The following is a 19,699-nucleotide window of genomic DNA, read 5'->3' on the forward strand; positions in this document are numbered from 1 at the left end:
TTTTTTTCACTCTTTCTGGCTCCAGTCTTCTTCCCTCTCATATATATGTGTTCCATGTGGTAATCTCTCACTCACCTCCACCATTACCACTGTCTTTTCTTCCCCTTCCTACACCACAGTTTTCCATTGACATTGCTGATTTCATGAAGTGTGAACCCCAATAATGACATCATCTTACTTGCTGTAATTTGGTCTGCTAATTATAAAATTGAAAGTGTTTTTGTCATACTTGTTTATTGCAAAAATATCTCTTGGTGTTGCCAGAAATCTCATGAGCTGATAACTTCCAATGCTTTCTGCCTGTGTGCAAGGATGGGTCATGGAGATGGGTGTGGGGGGACAAGATGTGGAGCGTTCTGTGCCCTCTGTGCTCTTTTTGGAATCTGTCATAAATGGAATATGCAGGGTTGTTCTGTCAAAACAGAAAGTATTAGCATTCTGTAATTCTGGCGCAGCAACTGGTATTTTTCTGTACTTGCAGCATGTTAGAGATAAAACTTGGGGACGTATGCATGCATTCCAGTTCCATTCCATTTATGTACTAAATATTTATATTTTTACTTTGCCTTAAACACGCTTTGAATTTCTATTTACTTCACAAATCCATTCCCTACCATCCCCCCAAGTGCTGTCAATTCCCATACTTCTTTTTTCTCTTCTACCACTTTTTATTTTCATTTTCATTTTTTTTTCTGGGGAGCTTTGGCAGTTCTAGGAGCAACATGCAGCAGGTGTTCATATGTGTGAGCTGTTGTTTTTCTATTAGATTGCCTTCAGTTTATTTCTCATTTTAGCCAGACAATACATGAATCTATACAAAACTCTATTTACAAGGTTTTTATTCTGGCTTTAAAAGTTTTCATATATTTCATAAACTGTTTTGACATTTAAAGAAGAAGATAAAGGTCAATCAGGGTGCTAGCAAGGAATGAAGGTGGATGGGAAAGTTTACAGCCCTCTCTGTTATCAGATGTTTCCTTCTTCAACTTTTCATCCTTTTCTTTTATCTTTCTTCAAAAATGATCCCCTTCATCTGTCACTCCATCTCCTTCACTTATCACTAATGGTTCTTCTTTTCTTGGATAAGTTTTGCCTAGTCCCATGACTTTGTTTACTCATCTGGCAGCACTGTTTTGTTGCTTAGATGATGCCCTACCCACCTTCTCACAATAAAGGGTATCAAACCCAACAAACCACAAAAAATAAATATTCATATCTTTTCAGTGTTTAGCAGGATTATCTTTCTATCTTTCTTTTTTCCTAAAGTTTACCTGGTGATTCTTCCAGTAGCACAGTTCCTGTTCAATAGTGACAATGCTTAGGCACCATACTTTACTTATTGTGGAGCTGCTTAGTTACCCTAGAACAGGACTACAGACCAATTTTTGCTTGTATTTTCCATGTAAATTGAGTAGTTTTGCCTGCTTTTGTTTTATACCTGTTAAACCAATGCACCTGGTGAAGTGCATACGGCTAGCTTGCTCTAAGTGAATGTAATGGTGAGATTTTAAAACAAAATATTTTATGTAAAAATCACTGGAAACACGCTTTCGTATACAGGACCTCCTTCCTACCCTTTAGGCCATCTGTCTTTCTCTCCCTTTCTCCTTTCTTTTTTTCCCCATTTATTTTCTTTTTCTCCGTTTCTCCTTCCCTTTTGCTCTCTGGATGCAGCTAAACGCAAAGCATGGAAACTTAACCGTGTTGGCAGCCTGCGAAATGTTTACAGCGGCAACGCCAACACAGAAGGTAACACGTGCCCCTCACTGAGCCCTCCTCTGTTCTTGCTTTTCTCTGCATGTGCTCCCTCTACTTTATTTGCATGTCTTTCCCACTGATCGCACTGCTTCCTCTGTCTGTGTTTTATGTCCTTGTTCTTCTGCTACTCTCATTTCCAGGAAAATACTTGCTATTTCATACATTGTTAACGAATGTGGCTTTTCGAAATACAAAGTTTATAACTAATACTGGCGTAACTATTAATAACTAAAGTTCATTTCTACGTGCTGTATGCTTACAGAGTCTATTCAGTCATTGGTCTTGCAGGTTTAAGCTGTATTGGCAGATGGGACCTTTCCAAGTAGCATCTAACCATCCAAGATGCTGATAGTCAAATGCAGCTGTCCCACCTCTCACACCTTTTTGCTTTCTTTATTGACCAAGGTTTATGGACACCCTTGCTGGATTTTCGATTCTTTCTAATGGATAATTTAAATTGGGTGTTTAAACTGTATTCCTGATGCTCAGAGTGGTAAATATAAGAGACCATGCTGATACACATTCAAATCGTGAACCCTTATATACCTTGTCGGCTGCTTGCAACCTCTGGAGGTCACCCGTCATTTGATTTACAGGAAGAGCTGTTTTTGTTGGTCATAGTACACAGTTAAATGCTTCCATTTCTTACTTCAGAATACTAAAAGCAAGGAAGAGCCTAATTGCATTGTTTTTTTTTCCTGTTTTGTTTTTTTTAACGTAAGACCTAGATTGAGTAAATGAATCACACTGACCATGTTGTGCATTGTATTGTTGTTATATGTGCATTCATGCAGACATTTCCATTTATTCTTTCAGAATGCATGAAAAATGCATGTTTTGTGTAGCTTTTAAATATATGATACAATTTGAATGTAATATAATGAACCTATTAGTTCTTAAGGAGTTTTTCCATACTTGTGAAATGCTCTTAGTGCTTTTTTCCTGAGTCAGTGTTTAGAGTGAACCTGTTATAATCTGTTTCTCCAGAGGTTCCTAGGGGTTCCTTGTATGATGAGCAATTGGTGCTTCTCTCTCAGGTCAATTTACCTGACACCAATGATCTTTTTGGCTATCAGTAAGGGAGACATTCTACTGAGCAGTATTGTACGCAGCATTCTGCCCATTCACCACAACAGTAAATGTACTGTACTATATTAATTATTCCAGGGGTTTTCAAGTTATTTCAATTGGTTCTCCCGTGTTAACTAAATAAAAAAAGTGTGGCAAGAAGTCTGCATACACTGCTTTATATATAGTGTCAGACATGCAGGAACATCAGATATTGCATAGAAAATAATGTTTTACGTCTTTACTATATTTAATGTAGTGCAGTGTGTGTTTTCCACAGACTGCTGCACATATTTCTTTTTGTTTCTGTGTGTTTCCTTTATTCAATATAATGAATATGGTCAGCATCACAATGGACAGTAGCACACTTATGCAACTACTTGTTGCATAAAATCCTAAATAAATGTATCCTTAATATCATTAATACCAAATTTGTTTCATATTGTGCTGTTTTACCATCTCTTCCCTAGTAATATAACATAAATTCATACCTTCAGAAAAATTGAATGACCAACACCTATGCAAACATCCTTACAGATTTATGCAATCTCCCATTCTATTCTTGGACAACCAACATTTGTCTTGCCAGTTTCCATTGAATTAGGGTGTCTTACCTTGTTTAAAAAAATGCTGGGGGATTTTCCTGGCAATCATAAGATTTGAAGACCTTGGACAATCAAAGTAATGTTTCAATGGTAAAAATATAAGTTGAGTTAAAAAATTCTTCTACTAGATATACCATGATGTATGAGAATTTTCTCAGACATTTTGTGATTAGTTTAGCTAAACTCATACTTACTTCATATTTTTAAAATATTTAGATCTGAGTTACTGAGAAATGTTACTACCATAGTACATTATGCCTTGAATTTTCAGGTGTGTTTCGTTGTACAATGTTTTATTAGGAACGTGTGTAGCAAAATATAGGCTACCAAAAGCCTCTGTACACTTTTATTGACTCTTGAAACCTTTTTAATTAGCCATTCTTTTCAGACTGAACATATTGGTGTAATAAAGAATCTGATTAACAGACTGTGTAACACCATTACCATTTTGCTGCATTAAAAAAAACATTTTCTTAGTACTGAACAGTAGAGTGATGCAAGAAATAGAACTTTTTGGTGTTTTTTGTTTTTTTTGCTTTTTTTTTTCTGTCCCTATAGGGCAGCTTTTGCTGCACTTACTGTTGCAGAGACATAGGAGAAAGAACAAATCTCTCTAAGGAAAAATTGTCTACATTAAAAAAAATATCCACTCAATTCTGGTGACAATTACATTTAGGATTTTCCCTGATAATGGTAATCAGGACAGGTATTAGGCAGATAAGGTCTTCCCAATGGTGATAGAGACAACAGTGAATAACAGACTTGAGGTTCCAACCCTTTCTCTAACCAAATCTAAAACTATATTTAAAAAAAGTTTGTTTGAAGTTATCCTTTCAGCAGGAAGGTTTTAAAAGCATATCCAACTCTACTGAGTACCGTATACCTCCGTCAAAAAGAATGCATATCTGATATGTAACTTTTATTCACATGCCCTAACCAGCTGGCCTTTAAATAGGCTTGTATTGGTATTCATTGACACAGCATAGCATGGAAAATGTGGTCATGTCAGATTATACCTGCTGTAGGTATTTAACAATACATTGTGTCCTAAATTGATCAACATCTAAGAAATGAGATGTCTGGAGGATAAAGTTAAGCCCAGGTTAGTTGGGCTCAAACCCTTTTACCTTTCATGGGCGTTGGAGAACTGTAAAAATAGGAATCTTGGAGAAAAAAATTATAAAAAGAATAGGAGAACATGGATGTAGTGGGAGATGGCAACAAGAGAAAGAAGTAAGGAGAAAAAGATAACAAAAAGGGAAGATAAGAAGAAAAAAAAAAACGTAGGAAAAAGGTTGATGGGGGTGTGGGGTGTGGGGGGAGGTTGTCTGTAAAACCCTGTAGAATAACCTGACCATTGGTTACTGAACCTTTTAGTTGGTTATCTTTATTGAATTAGGTTGCCTCTAACTAGAGTTTGGACTTGTGCACCAGGAAAAATGACAGCTGTTTATAAGATGTCATGTCAAGCGTCATTATGTGCATATCACAAACTATTGATGCTTGCTGCATTGAATTGCATTGAACAGGCTCTGCATATAAGTGTCATGGTCTCATCACAAGTAAAGATATTTATTGGAATGGTTTGATCTTGCTGGAGATATTTCCTTTTCTGTACCTGACTTCTTGACAATGTATCTTTTTCAATTCACTCTGTATGGAACCTTTTGGAGCCTTAAAAATCAGATAACAATAATAAAAAGAGACAATAGTTTGTTGTGACATAGATGACAAGGTTACATAAAATGTCAAACGTCTTAACACTTGTCATTGTAACAGATTTTATGTAGACATTCATGGCTGTTTAAAGATATCAAGTCTTTTTTTTTTATTATTGTAGAAAGACAAAAAAATAGGCACAAAATAGGTATGAGTATAAATGTGTTTATACATATAAACACAGATTTATATTGATCTGTGTTTAGAGAGAGAGAGACAGATGAGAATATATGTAACGTATGTGTATATACACACACACACACACACACACACACACACACATATATATATATATATATATATATATATATATATATATATATACACACATAATGTGGTTGTATGTGTAATGTGTTCGTATCAGGTGTAATGATCTGTAGCCAAAAACAATTGTGTTCTGTGACATTTAAGTAACAGCTTTTTAATTTGTTTTTTGTTTTTTTCCCCCCCTCTCCCTTCTCCACTCTCCCGCGTCTTTTTCTCGTTCCCGAGACTCAACTCCCTCCCCCCCGTCTCTCCCCCGCCGATCTTATGGCGGACGCCATTTGCATGCGCAGGCTGCCGTTTTTTTAAAGGTCAGGGAGGTCAGGGGTCACAAATTGACTTGCTGGATCCCGACTGGGGGACGCGTCATGCTGGCTTTTGGTTAATAAAAGATTGGATTTTATTTATTTAAGATTTCCAGCTCTGCCTCCCTTTGACTTAACACTCTCTGTGCCATAATTCGATATGATTAGGGGGTGGCCTTCTGCATACTCTTGAGGCTGGCTTTATTTGCCCCAGAGCTGTTATAGTTATTACTAAGATCTACTTGACACAATAGTGAGTTTTCTGGCTGGATACTACAGCCACAACATGGTGTCATCATTGACTCCAGAAAATAATGTAGCCCTGGGGATCCACCTTTTAATTAGACACCAAATCCTCTGTGTTTCATGTCAAGACAGCAGAGTTAGCTTACCTATAATACCGATTGCTATAGGGAAGTGAAAAGCCACACTGCAAAGCCAGACTATAAGAGAAAAGCGTGGAGGACAGAAAAGAGTATGTTCCAGAAACAGAAACTTTGTGTTGCTCATTCCACATCTAAAAAGAAAATCTGCAAGTGAACTATGTTTCTTAGGATGGAATAAGGCAAATATTAAATGACAAAATATTTAATAATGAATCTATCAAATCCTCCTGGATTGAGAAATCATAAATTGCTAATTAGGAATAAAGGCAAATTACTCCTAAATTAAGCCAAAGCTACTATATATATATATATATATATATATATATATATATATATATATATATATATATATTTGGGTTTTAACAATCGGTTCTTCCACAAGTGACATTATAGGTGAAATCAGGGGCTGAATAAGTATCTACTTTGAACTTAGCTTGCAGCATCTTAGTGGAAAAACCTCAACGGCAAAAGAAAAGCAACTCTGTTTTGACACTGATATGTTTATGGTTTATAAATGGTTTATGAACAATTACAGTCCCACCACTTTCATTATTAATATTATTAGCCAGTATTTATATAGCACCCACATATTACACAGTGCTTTACTGGACTAAAGAGAGTATTAAACCTTTAGAAAAGGTATGTTAAAATAAACTACATCTGCTAAGACAACATCTATCTGTCAACATAATATAGACAGATAACCAGAATACGGTCCCTGCTATGAAAAGGCCAGTTGCTTGTGTTAGCCTTCCATACTTTGTAAGTTACCAGTTCTCCTATAAAAGCAGCTATGTTCAAATAGATCAGTAATTTAGGTGCTTGTATGCCTATTTGGGAATGTCCGGGAGCAGAGGCATGTGTAAATCCTGTAAATGTTTTCAGGAGTATTCCAGCAGTGATCAAGATTATGGTAAAACAGTGTGTAACTTATTAGTGAGTAAACATTTGGGAGTTGTCATTATTGTCTTTTGTAAAGGGTTTAATTTCTGAAACTGCCTTCTCGAGTCTGCTGACCTGATACAAGCATGAAATGCAGACTTCACTGAATGCATGCTTGTTCCAGATAAGTTACCCGAAGCCAGCATCTTTAAAACAAGATGGCACTTCCCATATTAATTTCCTCCTAGATGTTCTTTGAGAAATGTATGCAAACCTGTCATCCTCTGCATTGCTTTCCATTGCTTTGTATTCTGTATGCTGTGTGGATCTTTTGTTTCTTACTGTGTTTCATGTTTGATATTTGAAGTATACATGGCTCTATATTCTGTGTGCTGTGTATGTGTTTTCATAATGGCTGAAGCTCAACTGTAAATTCATTCTGCAGCGTGGACCTTGTGTGTACATGAATATGTTTGCTTTATTCATTTATGAATTCCAATAATGAATGGTTTAACGTGTTCTTTTACATCTATTTTGTGTAGAGCAGTTACACACACACACACACACACACACACACACACTCCTATGCTACATGGACAATTTAATCACATGAAAGCAACAACTTTCTAATAGTCATCTGGCAGCTTTGTGCTAAAAAGCTAAATGTGCTAAAATACCGCCATTAGCAAAACGATGTTAAAGGTCTCAGTAGCAAGTGATGAAAATCATGCAACATATTAGCATAACACAAAGTCTTTAAAACAATATTAATTCATTAGACCACCCAACAGTCTTTATGTGATTTTTATTTTATATTGGGGTAAGTGAAATATTAGTATAACTTATATTTATATTTATATTTATATATATATATATATATATATATATATATATTCCTACAACAAATGTATGAAGGGACGGTAGCCTATATCTAAAGTGATGTACCATAATTGTTTTACACTCAGAATGTTCTCCCCAGACATTTTGGGAGGGAGGTAGCTGTAGGTGGGTGGCACTATGATACTATGACCCAACTTTTCAGTAACCACCCAAGAATAGCTGGGTGTAAATTGAAAAGTGCTGTGTGGTGCACCTGCTAAAAGTGTTTGGGTAGAACACTGTACACTTATTATTATTTTATTTTTAAGGTTTCAGGAAATCCAACATTTTTCTGTATCTGCATCCATTTCAAGAGAGCTAATAATGTAAATATATAAAATCATTAACAAAAAATTACATTATAAAATTAAAAAATTATATTCAATACTTAAAAATTTGCTTAGCACAAAATATATACACACCCTCAAGTATAAATATAAAACTTATTTAGCACTAATAAAAGGAATGAAGTTCCCTGAAAGTCATTGACTGTGTAAAGCTTGCTGTAGTATTGCACATTCCTTTACACACATGCACCCCGCCTCATGAAAAGGGGAGCACTTGCATTCATTTTCACCTCATATATATTCACTTAGTACACTGTAATATCTCTGTTAAATAAGCAGATGCGTAGATGTAAACTAGACGCTAAAATCTCATATTAGTGCTAAGATGTTAATTACATTTAAAAAATATTTAGTATTTCTAAACCTGCAGCTTTGATTTCAATAATACCTATATATCCTGCAGATGGTTCTTGTGCAGCTGATTTAAGGAAAAATCATATATGTAGGAACTGTTTAAAAAACACTATATACTAGGATGCTGAGGGCATAATCTTGAATACTTGACATCACATTTTTGGGGAATTTTTATCTAACTGGCAAGGTTTTCTAAGCTGTCCAATCTTTTACCCCTGATACATGTCAGCCACAGTCCACAGATGTATAGGCTAATAAATATTCCATATTAGCCTTCCATTCCTGACTTTTTTGGCTGGATTAAGTGATGGTCTGATGGCTGTAAGGTGGTGCCACTTTATTTGGCTGTTTGCTGTTGCCTTTACCAGTGTTTGGGTTTTCTGTGCACCATTTGCTCTGCCCTCTATTGCATTCATTCTACTGTTATGCTTGCTACTGGACAGATACTGATGGACAGAAGTGTTTTATTTATGAGGGGGGATTCTTCTGTACAACCTTCTGCTTCTGTGGTAAGTGTGGATGTCAGACCCAAAGTTTTAAATTCACATCCACTGTGGGACACTGTAGAATATGAAGAAGGGGCCTGTAAATATAACGTGAAAATATGGCTGACCCATAAAAAAAAGTTTATTACCTTCAAGCTGCTCCCTTTACATGTATTTATAAATGCATTTTACTACTTAATTAATTAATTAATACTACTAATTTACAAATATCCTGAGCTACATTAGAAGAACTTGATTAGGGCAAATATCCAAACAATGAAATAAAGCCTTTAACAACCGGTCATGTTTTGAGTGTGGATTAGGAAAAATTAAACAAATGGCTTCTATGAGTAGCACCTTTTTTTGTTATACTGCTTGTTTAGTATAAGCCTCACTGGGGGACACTCAGCTTTACAATAATCATTGAAGTGTGGTGTGATATTCAGTGGCATAACAAAAGATTTGACATTTGACAAAGTTTTTTTTTTGTTCAACCTTTCTTTGTTTCAGAACAAGAGGAGAACTTTGAGTTCATCATTGTGTCTCTTACTGGCCAGAGTTGGCATTTTGAAGCTACAAGTTATGAAGAACGGGACGCCTGGGTACAGGCCATAGAGAGCCAGATTCTTGCCAGTCTGCAGTCTTGTGAAAGTAGCAAAAACAAGGTGAGCATTCATCATGCCATAGTTTAGTTAAAATGTATCTGGAGAGCATAAATGGTTGTCAAAATGGAGGTCATTTCATTTTTCGCCTATTGAACAGATCCTTTATACTTGTTTGTTTTGCTAGATCCTATATTCGCCTGCATCACATTTTAACCTTAACCCCCCTAGCAGTCTGATTCTGACCGTATTTCCATACAAAAAGCGTACCAATTTTTTGCATGGAAATTTATTTTACATTGTAAACCTATAATTCTTAGGCATAACTCACCGACACATGTCTAATAGTTATTAAATTTAATATTAAACCTTACAAAAAAAACACAAGAATCTGTTAATAAAAAAATAATGTATAATGTAATAAAACTGTACAGCAGCATATATATATATATATATATATATATATATAAATATTTCTTTGTATTGGACTCAATGCAGCTATTTTGTATTGAATCTAATACAAAACTGTTTGATTTCCCGCCGCTAAGTCCCAGCCGCCCTGACACATGCACTGACGTCACCGGGAAACCCCGTAGGACGTCTCTGCACTTAGCGGCTGGACATCATGGGAGGCAGACATGTCCCCAGGACCTGCGAGGACCAGCAAGACGCTGGGATACAGCAACGGAACAAGGTAAGTGGGTTTTTATTCTGCTTTTAGGTACCCTGAGTCTGACTCGGGAAAACCGTTTATTGCATGTAAAATCGACCCCTAGTCAGACTCGGGCATACCGCTAGGGGGGTTAATAGAGACTTAGAGATATGTAGGTTACATAGTAAATGGATATACACTTTGTTTTGGTGTTTTTAATCATTAATGTAAAATATTATCCCCACTGCGAGTGCATTGATTTCAGTCAGTCAGCTGACTCATTTTGCGAGGGACCAATATGAAATAAGCAGATATAGATATGGATAATATAGCTAAAACCTATATAGAACTTAACCACCCGGGCGTTACACTGATGTCTAGATTTCTGTACCAAAAGCGGTACACTGTTTTTTAAGAAATTTTTTTTTTTAATTGTAGACCTGTAACTTACAGAAATATGTCCGAACAGGGTTCTAGTAGATATCATGAATATAAAAAATGTTTGAAACACACAATCATGTAAAAAAAAAAAATAAATAAATAAATAAAAGACACAAAAATCAGCTTAAACAAGAATATATAAATAAATGAAAAATACTGAAAATGCAATAATTCGGTATACTGTATAGTAATATATTTTTCTAAAACACCTCCCTAGTGTGGTAAATTTTAAAACAGAGTCCAACGTCACATACCTATAGACAAAACCACGTAAATATATTTTGTATTATTTTGTATTGGATTCGATACAGGACTTTGTATTGAATCCAATACAAAATATTTGAACTTCCCGCTACGACCCCCATCGACGGGCGCATGCACGGACATCAGGAATCACCGAGGGACTCGTACACGAACGCCGGGTGTTCTAATTCTTTCCAAACTTCCATGCAAAAAGTGTTAATTTTTTTGCATGGAAATTTATTTTAGATTGTAGGCTACAATTCACCGAATTACTCAATAATTACTTATAATTCCCCGAATTACCGCATAACTCACCGAAATATGTCCAAAATTTTATAAATTTAATAATAACATTTTTTTTATAAAATATAAAAAAAATCTTTAAAAAAAAAAGTGTATAATGTAATGTACCTGTACAGTAGCTTATATAATATATAATACAATTATATATATATTATATAAGGATTTCTTTGTATTGGACTCAATACATCTTTTTTGTATTGAGTTCAATGCAAAGCGATTTGAATTTCCCGCCTCCCGCCCGCACCGACGCATGAAGCAACGTCACCGGGAAATCCCGGTGATCGTCACTGCACTCGCCGGATGAAGACAGAAGAGGACGGACTTGTCCGGAGTAGCTGCGGGGAGAAGGTGAGTATTTTTTTTAGGGATTGACGCTGGAACAGAACGGATCATCACAGCGGGGACCAGGTAAGTGATGAGATTTAACCACCCAACAAAGTTCGGGTTTATCGATTTTAGCAAAATTTTTAAACCCGAACCAAGGTCGGGTTTAACGGTCGGGGGTGGTTAATATTACTTTTATGCCTTGTGTACACATAATAGATGTGGATTTGGCCTGCTCTGACATTTCAGAATTAATTGGTCTACTGGAGGGTTCAAAAATCATCTGAATAGAAGTACAGTCGTAAACCATTATTGTTATTATGTATTAAATCATTTGCATATGATAAACAACTGCAATGTTTTCTGCATACTTCTCTCTATAGCCTATATAGCCCACTGCTCTTACCAGGATTCCACTTATAAGCACTTATTTTGATGTTGTATTAAAGGCTTTTTATTGGGAAGTACTGCTCCTATTCACCAGATTTGCTGTTCTTTTAAATGGGATTTATAGGAAAAATTGACAATCCTCTCAGTTGATTGATTGGCAAATAGGATTGCCATTTATACGGTGTGTTCTAGTTAATTACATTGTATTCTATCTGGACTCCTATCTTACTAGATTTGCTCTAGTGTTATTATGTATTAACACTGAGTGGAATATGTGTGCAGGACCAATTGTATTGGTTTTTGTTCTTTGTATAGAGCTGCTTCTGTAATTATTAATATTATTGGACAGTATTTATATAGCGCCAACATATTACGCAGCGCTATACATTATTGGTAAAGTATGTGGATGTGTTTAATGCACCATTACAAGCACAGTCTAAAAGAAATGTTTCTTGTAGCTGGAACCACATAGCTTCCTAAATACATTTTATTCACATGATAAAAGGATGGAAGAAGTGCATTGTTCTGACATGTGCCGTCTTAGTTGGTTCTTCTTGGTTAACACACTAATCACTTGCAATCACTTTAAATTTTCAGCTTTGATATTAGAAAATATTGTTGCTTTGCTGAGTTCTCACTTTCCACCACCTTACCCTTTTTGTTCTCCTTTTCCCCTTCAGTCTCGTCTCACCAGCCAGAATGAAGCTTTAGCTCTACAGTCAATTCGTAATTTGCCAGGAAATTCTCATTGCGTGGACTGTGATGCACCAAGTAAGTATAGATCCCCAGAGACCGCACAATGAACTATCTCCCTGCTCTCCTACAAATAGACAAACATTAGCAGGCCTCCTCCGGATAAGCAGACTGCCAGGATTCTTAACCTCACATTCTCCAAGTACAAAGTCATCAAAGATTAACACCTCCCATATTCCTAAGTATATATAGTATACATAGATGTGAAGGTCTCTTCAGATGCATTTTAGATGCCTTCTTTAGTCATTTTTCATTGATTTCATGGTGAGTTGGTCCCTAGAGGGCACTGTTGTACCTGGGATTTAAAACACTGTTATCTTAGCAGCATTTGCTGTTCCCAAATAAACATAAAGACAAGGAACAAATATTAAATACTTATTACCAAAATGGATAAATATTGGACATGTTTTACAGAAATTAACAAAGTTGTCATGCTGATTTCCAGAAATATTCTAGCTTGGGGCCCTTTTTTTAATTGAGACTGGATTTTATGCAAGGATACATGAACAAATTTCACACATAATGGAATATTACTGAAAGCACTATAGAAAGAAGGCAGGCCAGTTAGGGTAGTGAGGTAGTGTAGCTGAGGTAGCATCTACTGCTAATGTCTTTCTGTTAGATGCACTGCAGGACACCTTCAGGGAGTCCATGCCTTGATAGGTCAAAGCTCTTTTGGTATTTCTAGCTATTAGGTTGTTTTAGTTGATGATTGTATAATAAAGTCCTTTTTCAGAACACACAACACCATCCACATCATAAGTACAACAACTAACTGTAGCAGGATGGGTCAAAGTTCTGCACTGCAGATACAAGGCAACTTATCTAGACCTCACCTATAACAGACCTCACAAGTATGTTCTATAGATTATATTTGTATTTGTCATATAAAGGCTTAAAAAGAAGTATTTTTTTCCAGGAAATTGATTGAACTGCCCTTGGTGGTGGGGGTAAACAGGGATTCTCTACTTCTGTTGGCAAATTAGTGCAATTCTCCAAGGATCTTTTTGTTTTACCTTTTTCTGGACCAAAACAGAGTTGTGAGAAGTTAAGCTACGTAAACACTTCAGATGATTCTCTGATAATCGCCTCAGGGCTTGTATGGGACGAGAATCTGATGTGTGTACAGCGCTCATCCCACGTTATTCGTGGATCTGTCCTGGGGGAACAAAGAACAATTGTAATACACGTGAAAGGGAGAGAGAGCAGCAGCGTGTCCAACCGCAATTAATAAACGTGTGTATGTAGCCTTAGACTTGATGCACATTATTTTTTAACCTCTTCAACCCATCTTACAATAATAGAGTAGAATGGAATGATTGGTGCTTGTATGTAAAGAAATCCCTCTAACTGGGCATCCTGCAGCAGTAAAATATGGCATTCCTCATGCTATCCCACTGAGATATAGATAAACTGTGTAATCACTGTTATTTTTCTTTTCTTCATCTTTCCAGGTCCAGATTGGGCTAGCCTGAACCTGGGAGCCCTGATGTGCATAGAGTGTTCTGGAATTCATCGCAACTTGGGGACTCATCTATCCCGTGTCCGTTCCTTAGACCTTGATGACTGGCCGCCTGAGCTCATAAAAGTCATGTCAGCCATTGGGAATGAGTTGGCCAATAGTGTGTGGGAAGGAAGCAGTCAAGGGCATGTGAAGCCATGTTCAGAGAGTCCCAGGTCAGTATTAGATGTTGCTGCCACAATCTGATAGTACTTAGTATTATTAGTTACGTATAATTTTTATAGTAACGTATGAACTATTTTTTTTACAATGAAATGTACACTTATTGGTTTTCACCAAACTTATGTATAGGTTTGTAGGCATTTTTAAAATTTTTATTTCAACTTTTATTTTAAACAGTAGTTTGTGCAGATTTCCAGCAAAGCACTAGTGGGATCCCAAGCAAGCAAGCAAGCTTTTGCTGCTGCTTAGTGGTTATTTTCATATGGCTTGGGTGACAATCCCAGCAGACAGCCTTAGCTGACCGATCTGAAAAGGAAACTCATTATCTTCTATAATATCAAAGTCTATTACCAGCAGTGCATGTGCAACACATTGATACAGTATTTACAGATGAAAGGTGCAGCACTTGTTAAGGCTGTGAAGTTTGCATTAGAAACAATTTATGTAGCATGTGTATGATTTTTAATGCAGAGGATGAGGGAGCTGTAGTTATAAAGTATAAAAAAAGGAACACTCAGCAATCAGGTTTCTATGTTTAAAACTGAATTCCAGGCCAGCGGGTAGAAAAACTTACATTTAGACTATTTACCTGCCATATGATTTACGTCGGTGTAGCTATTCTTTTGGTTCAATGCAACTGCAGCCCAGGTTGATAAAAAACACTGTGGTAAAATATATCCTCATTCAGTTAATAGAACATTTGGCGTTGAAGCAGCAGACTGAAGAGGTCATCTCTCTAACTTTATTTTGTCCTTCTGACGCTCGAAACACGTGTATGCTCGGTGGCTAGCATATAGGCTGATAGTGGGATTACAGGACACAGGCACATTCAGATATTTGTATTAAATGCATTCAAAAATTATTTTAATGCATGAATACTCCACTTTTGTTGTGTTTGTGTTTATAATTACACCTAAATATTTTGATTTTGAATGCTAATGCTGTGTCAAATGTTTACTGATTAATGCCTCATTTAGCAGATTCTGTACTATCCATAGGAATTTTAATTGCACTACAGTGTGCAATGTTTTTATTCATTTGTACAAAGCTATCTAATTTGTCTCTAATCTCCTTTTTACTGCTTAGTATACCAATTAGGGATGGATCAATATCACGTCATCTAATATTGCAAAGTGACTGAACAGGTCTAGAACTGGTCAATCTGAACACATTAACCAACTCATCTCACCAAAAACACTTCTGTCTTTTGATTTTGATTCTAAAACACAGTGCTACAGATTGTCTTTGGGACCAAATTGAAAAAGAATTCCCTCTCCTCATCTTTTGTTATTTCATCTCATCCCTCATAACTCCAACAGTAAAAATATCTGCAAAGCAGAACACCTCCCTCTCATGTGATCATACTTTTTTCCCCCAGAAGGTACAAAAGAAAGAAAGATTAAAATGTAAGCATCCATATATACAGAAGTAGTAGACCTTGAAGAAAAATCTTAGTATATTTCTTTCACAGTCAGGCTTCTCCAGTGAAGACGTATAACATACAACTGTGTAAAGCAACGTGTTGCATCTAGTAAGGTTTCAATTTACTGATGAAAAGGCAAAAAAAAAAAAATTGTAATACATTTTCCTTCATAGTAAAAGCTAGTTCTAAAAGATTATTCTAGGGTTTTTACTTTGCCACAAAATGAAATCACGAATAATGCAAATACATTTAATTGTTTATACAGGTTAGGAAAAAATTATTGAAGCTATACATGTGTGTGTGTGTGTGTGTGTGTATGTATATATATATATATATATATATATATATATATATATATATATAATATTGTGTTTACAAATATGTAATAGACCTATGGTAGTGTGTTAAAATGTTTGCGGTATTGTTGATATGTGTAACATTATAGAATATAGGTAAGGATAATCACAGATCGTAGGATGCTGGGGACACATCACACATGGATATAACTCATGCTTTGGGAGAGGAGCAGGAGGCTGTGTGACAGGACAATACTCTTCCTACACTGACCCATAGACCCATCTGCTCCCCACATGTCACTTCCCCCATTAACAAGCAATTGAATTAATTAAATGCTACTCAGAGCTCGCATAACAAGCTACCGGCAGTGTCCAAATTAGCACTGATAATCAAGGATGATTTCCTTTATTATCCTGCTAAGTGGAGAGCAGGCAGCCCCCCCCCCCCCAGTCCTCTCCACGCCTGCCCTCCCCTATTTACTTACCCTGGCTCCTGTCTCTGCCAGCCAGGGTCACCTCACCTCGTTAACTTGCTGTAATCAGGACCTCATGGCTGGCTGTGATCCCCACACTTTGGTCCAAGGGGCCATCTCTAGTCTTGATGTGCGCTTTAACCCTTTGAATTTCACATCGCCGTGGCATCAGGTCTCATATTTCCAAAGCTGAAAATAGAAAGGCTAAACTGAGACAGGTATTTTTGAAAGCCCCAGGTTATAAGTTGTACTCTTACCATCTTTTCTGTTTTTGCCACCCACCTGACATCCCTCTTGTACAGTCTCATCACCGAGTCGTCGGTCACCTTTCCCCTGGCACCATTCTCTTCCAATATCCTTACTCACCTGTGTCTTCTCTCCTTCCAGCCGTCTCTCCTCTCCCCCCCCTCTCTCTCTCTCTGGCTCAGCCTCAAACTGATAGATGGTGAGTGGAGGCCCTGTGGTCTCTCAGCTGAGTAATAGAGGCAGGAATTTCATTTTGCAACTGGCTGATTTAATGATCCGAAGGGTAATTAATAGGCTGATTATCTTAATGTTAAATATGTCCGGCAGCAATTACTCTGACCTCCTGCGTGTCAAGGTCCAGGCCTGGCTCTTCTTTCAATTAAGTTCTCTGGGGCTTAATGATATGAATAAGCTCCCCAGCTCTGACACAGCAGCTGCCCAGGCTGCGAGAAGCTGCCGGGCTCGTGGGGAGCTTTTAATCAGAGCGGTTCCCCCTTCCCCCTCCACGGACCATCAAATTTAACAATTAGAACAAGGGCAGTTTAACTTTCTTCTCTGCCAGTTTGCTGGTACCAATCACTCCTCTCGCATCCTGCTATCCTGTTCTTCCTTTGCACAGTCTGCTCAGTCATACCCTGTTCAATGCTTTCTTGGATTTTATTCCCTATCCTCAGTCCCACTGTGTGTAAAAGTTGGTTTCTGCCATGATATATATTTATTGGAATAATATCTGTTCTCATGCTGGCTTTCCTTAGCTATTCTGACTCTCCAATAACCATACAAATACCTTTATTCACAATTTTTGCTTTTAGTGTTTGGTTATTTGCACCAATTTTTCCTTACTTGGATTTGTTCCTACCTTCTGTAGTCTCCTATTGCTCCCTAAACTATCTCTGTCTTGCAACAGTCTCTGTGTCTCTCACTGTCTCTCCTCTGGTTTCTATTTGTCTTTCCTCTTTCTCTCTTCTCTTCTCCAGGGTACATTCTTGCAGCTCCGAGCTGCCGCGTCTCTCCCGATATTAATTATCTTGTGAGTGCCGCTGTTTTTCCGTTTGACAGGCTTAATTAATTGGCAGCAGCGGCCGAAAATGACAGGGCCACTAATTGCAACTCAAGGTGTATTAGAGTCAGACGGGCTGCGCCGGATCAGCGTGCCCCCGTTACTGTGCTCAGACTAGGAAGCATTGCCTGTGCTGTGTGTCATGCGTGTTGGAGTGATTACATGTGATTGTTGCCCGTGCGCTTGTCGCACGAATCTGACATTTTGCTGCCAATAAAGTTTGGACAGCTGGATTGTCTAGGGGCAGCAGATGCTGTGTTTGTGTGGGGATGGGATGCAAACACTCATTCTGTATTAACGCTTTCATTGACAGGGGTCAGAGTGCCATCAGGGTGTAGAGAATGTGTCACTTAAAGTACTGAAAACAGATCCTTTATTTATTGCATCATTCCTATCCAACTAATCTGATTTGTTATTACTGGAGTCTGGGATCAAAGGGTGCACCTCTGCTTTGTCCAATCACTTTAATTTTGTTTTATTAAGGTTTCATACGGTTGATATGGGTATTACATTTGTGCCCTTCCTAAATTGTACACTTTTAGCAAAATATAAAAAATTATAGATATATTGCTCCATCAAAATGCAGCCTTTCTTTACCTTTACCTGCATCATCACAATTCAGGACTGCTATTTTGCACAATGACCTGCCCACATTACAGGTACAAGACTTGCAAACTTGAGCGCCAGTTGCTGCAACATCAAGGTGTAAGATAAGTATTTGTCCCTTTTACATCCCCTTAGCCTAACCAGGGTAAGAGACACTTATTTATTTTTGCTGCAAGATCTAAACTAGGCTTTACCTATTAGGCCATCTTATTCACCCATCTCTTGGGACTCTTTTGTAAGTTTTTTAATTTTGTGCCGAATTCAAAAACAATGATGACTTATGATAGTCATAACTTTAAAGTGTATGTCAACCCTGATGTTGAACTTTTCCTCTTTACCTCCTTTGGTCTAATACAAATTTAAGGGAAAGTTTTTTTTCAAATCCATTTAATAGATGCAAAACATATGAACTGTGTTCTCTGCTTATGCACCAGTCTTATCAGGTACATTGTTGTCAGCTATTGCTGTGGAAAAATAAATGCCTTCCCTATATCTTAGGCTAGGTACACACATGCAATGGTTCTCAGGGCTGATATTTAGTGAAAATCTTGCATGTGTACAGTGCTCATCGTCCAAACGACCGTCCTGGCGGATCCACGGACGGTGGACGACAAACAATCGTAATGGAAATGAAGGGGGAAGGCGCAGTGGAGTGGCGCTTTGTCGTTCTCCCCCTCCCCTCTCCATAGAACGGTGCTGTATGTACAGCACTTGTTCAGCATCGTGGAGTCGTTAGTCGTACAATGGCAATTATTGCATGTGTGTACGTAGCCTTACAGAAAGGATGGAGGGTTTTCTTTAAAGTTACAGTTCTTTAGGTAAATAAAGTCACCCTGGGAAAGTTCATAGAATTACTATGTAAAAATAATGGTATATAAAGTGTATCTTTACCTCACTTTCTATCCTAGGGATAATAATTTTAAGAGGCAGAAAGTGAGGGTTTTTTTCCAATGGACAAACAGACTGCAGTAAAATCTAAAAGGAGTTCTAAACCTCTCCCGCTGTATTCAAAACTAAAAAAAAAGGAAAATGAACAAAAAATGGCATTCTGCTTAAAAAGACCCTTTCACAAAGGGTTAAAATTGCTTCCAGTATAAGGTACAGGTACCTTCAGCTCCAACACCTCCTTGTAGTGCTGTGGTTTGCCATAA

General features: G+C 37.2%; 1 protein-coding gene across 5 annotated transcripts in view; it reads left to right on the forward strand.

Moving 5' to 3' along the window:
• Positions 1-19,699, forward strand: part of AGAP1 (ArfGAP with GTPase domain, ankyrin repeat and PH domain 1) — a 232,650-nt gene that overhangs the window by 194,500 nt on the left and 18,451 nt on the right. For 3 of the 5 annotated variants that reach the window (XM_072418502.1, XM_072418503.1, XM_072418500.1), the window contains 4 exons: positions 1,675-1,749; positions 9,563-9,717; positions 12,688-12,778; positions 14,215-14,437. In XM_072418502.1, the coding sequence (XP_072274603.1) occupies positions 1,675-1,749; positions 9,563-9,717; positions 12,688-12,778; positions 14,215-14,437 (544 nt within the window). The remainder of the gene's footprint in view (positions 1-1,674; positions 1,750-9,562; positions 9,718-12,687; positions 12,779-14,214; positions 14,438-19,699) is intronic. The other 2 variants (XM_072418504.1, XM_072418501.1) reach the window with 1 other exon arrangement.

The sequence above is a fragment of the Pyxicephalus adspersus genome, chromosome 7 (genome assembly GCF_032062135.1).
Source record: "Pyxicephalus adspersus chromosome 7, UCB_Pads_2.0, whole genome shotgun sequence".
Lineage (NCBI taxonomy): Eukaryota > Metazoa > Chordata > Amphibia > Anura > Pyxicephalidae > Pyxicephalus > Pyxicephalus adspersus.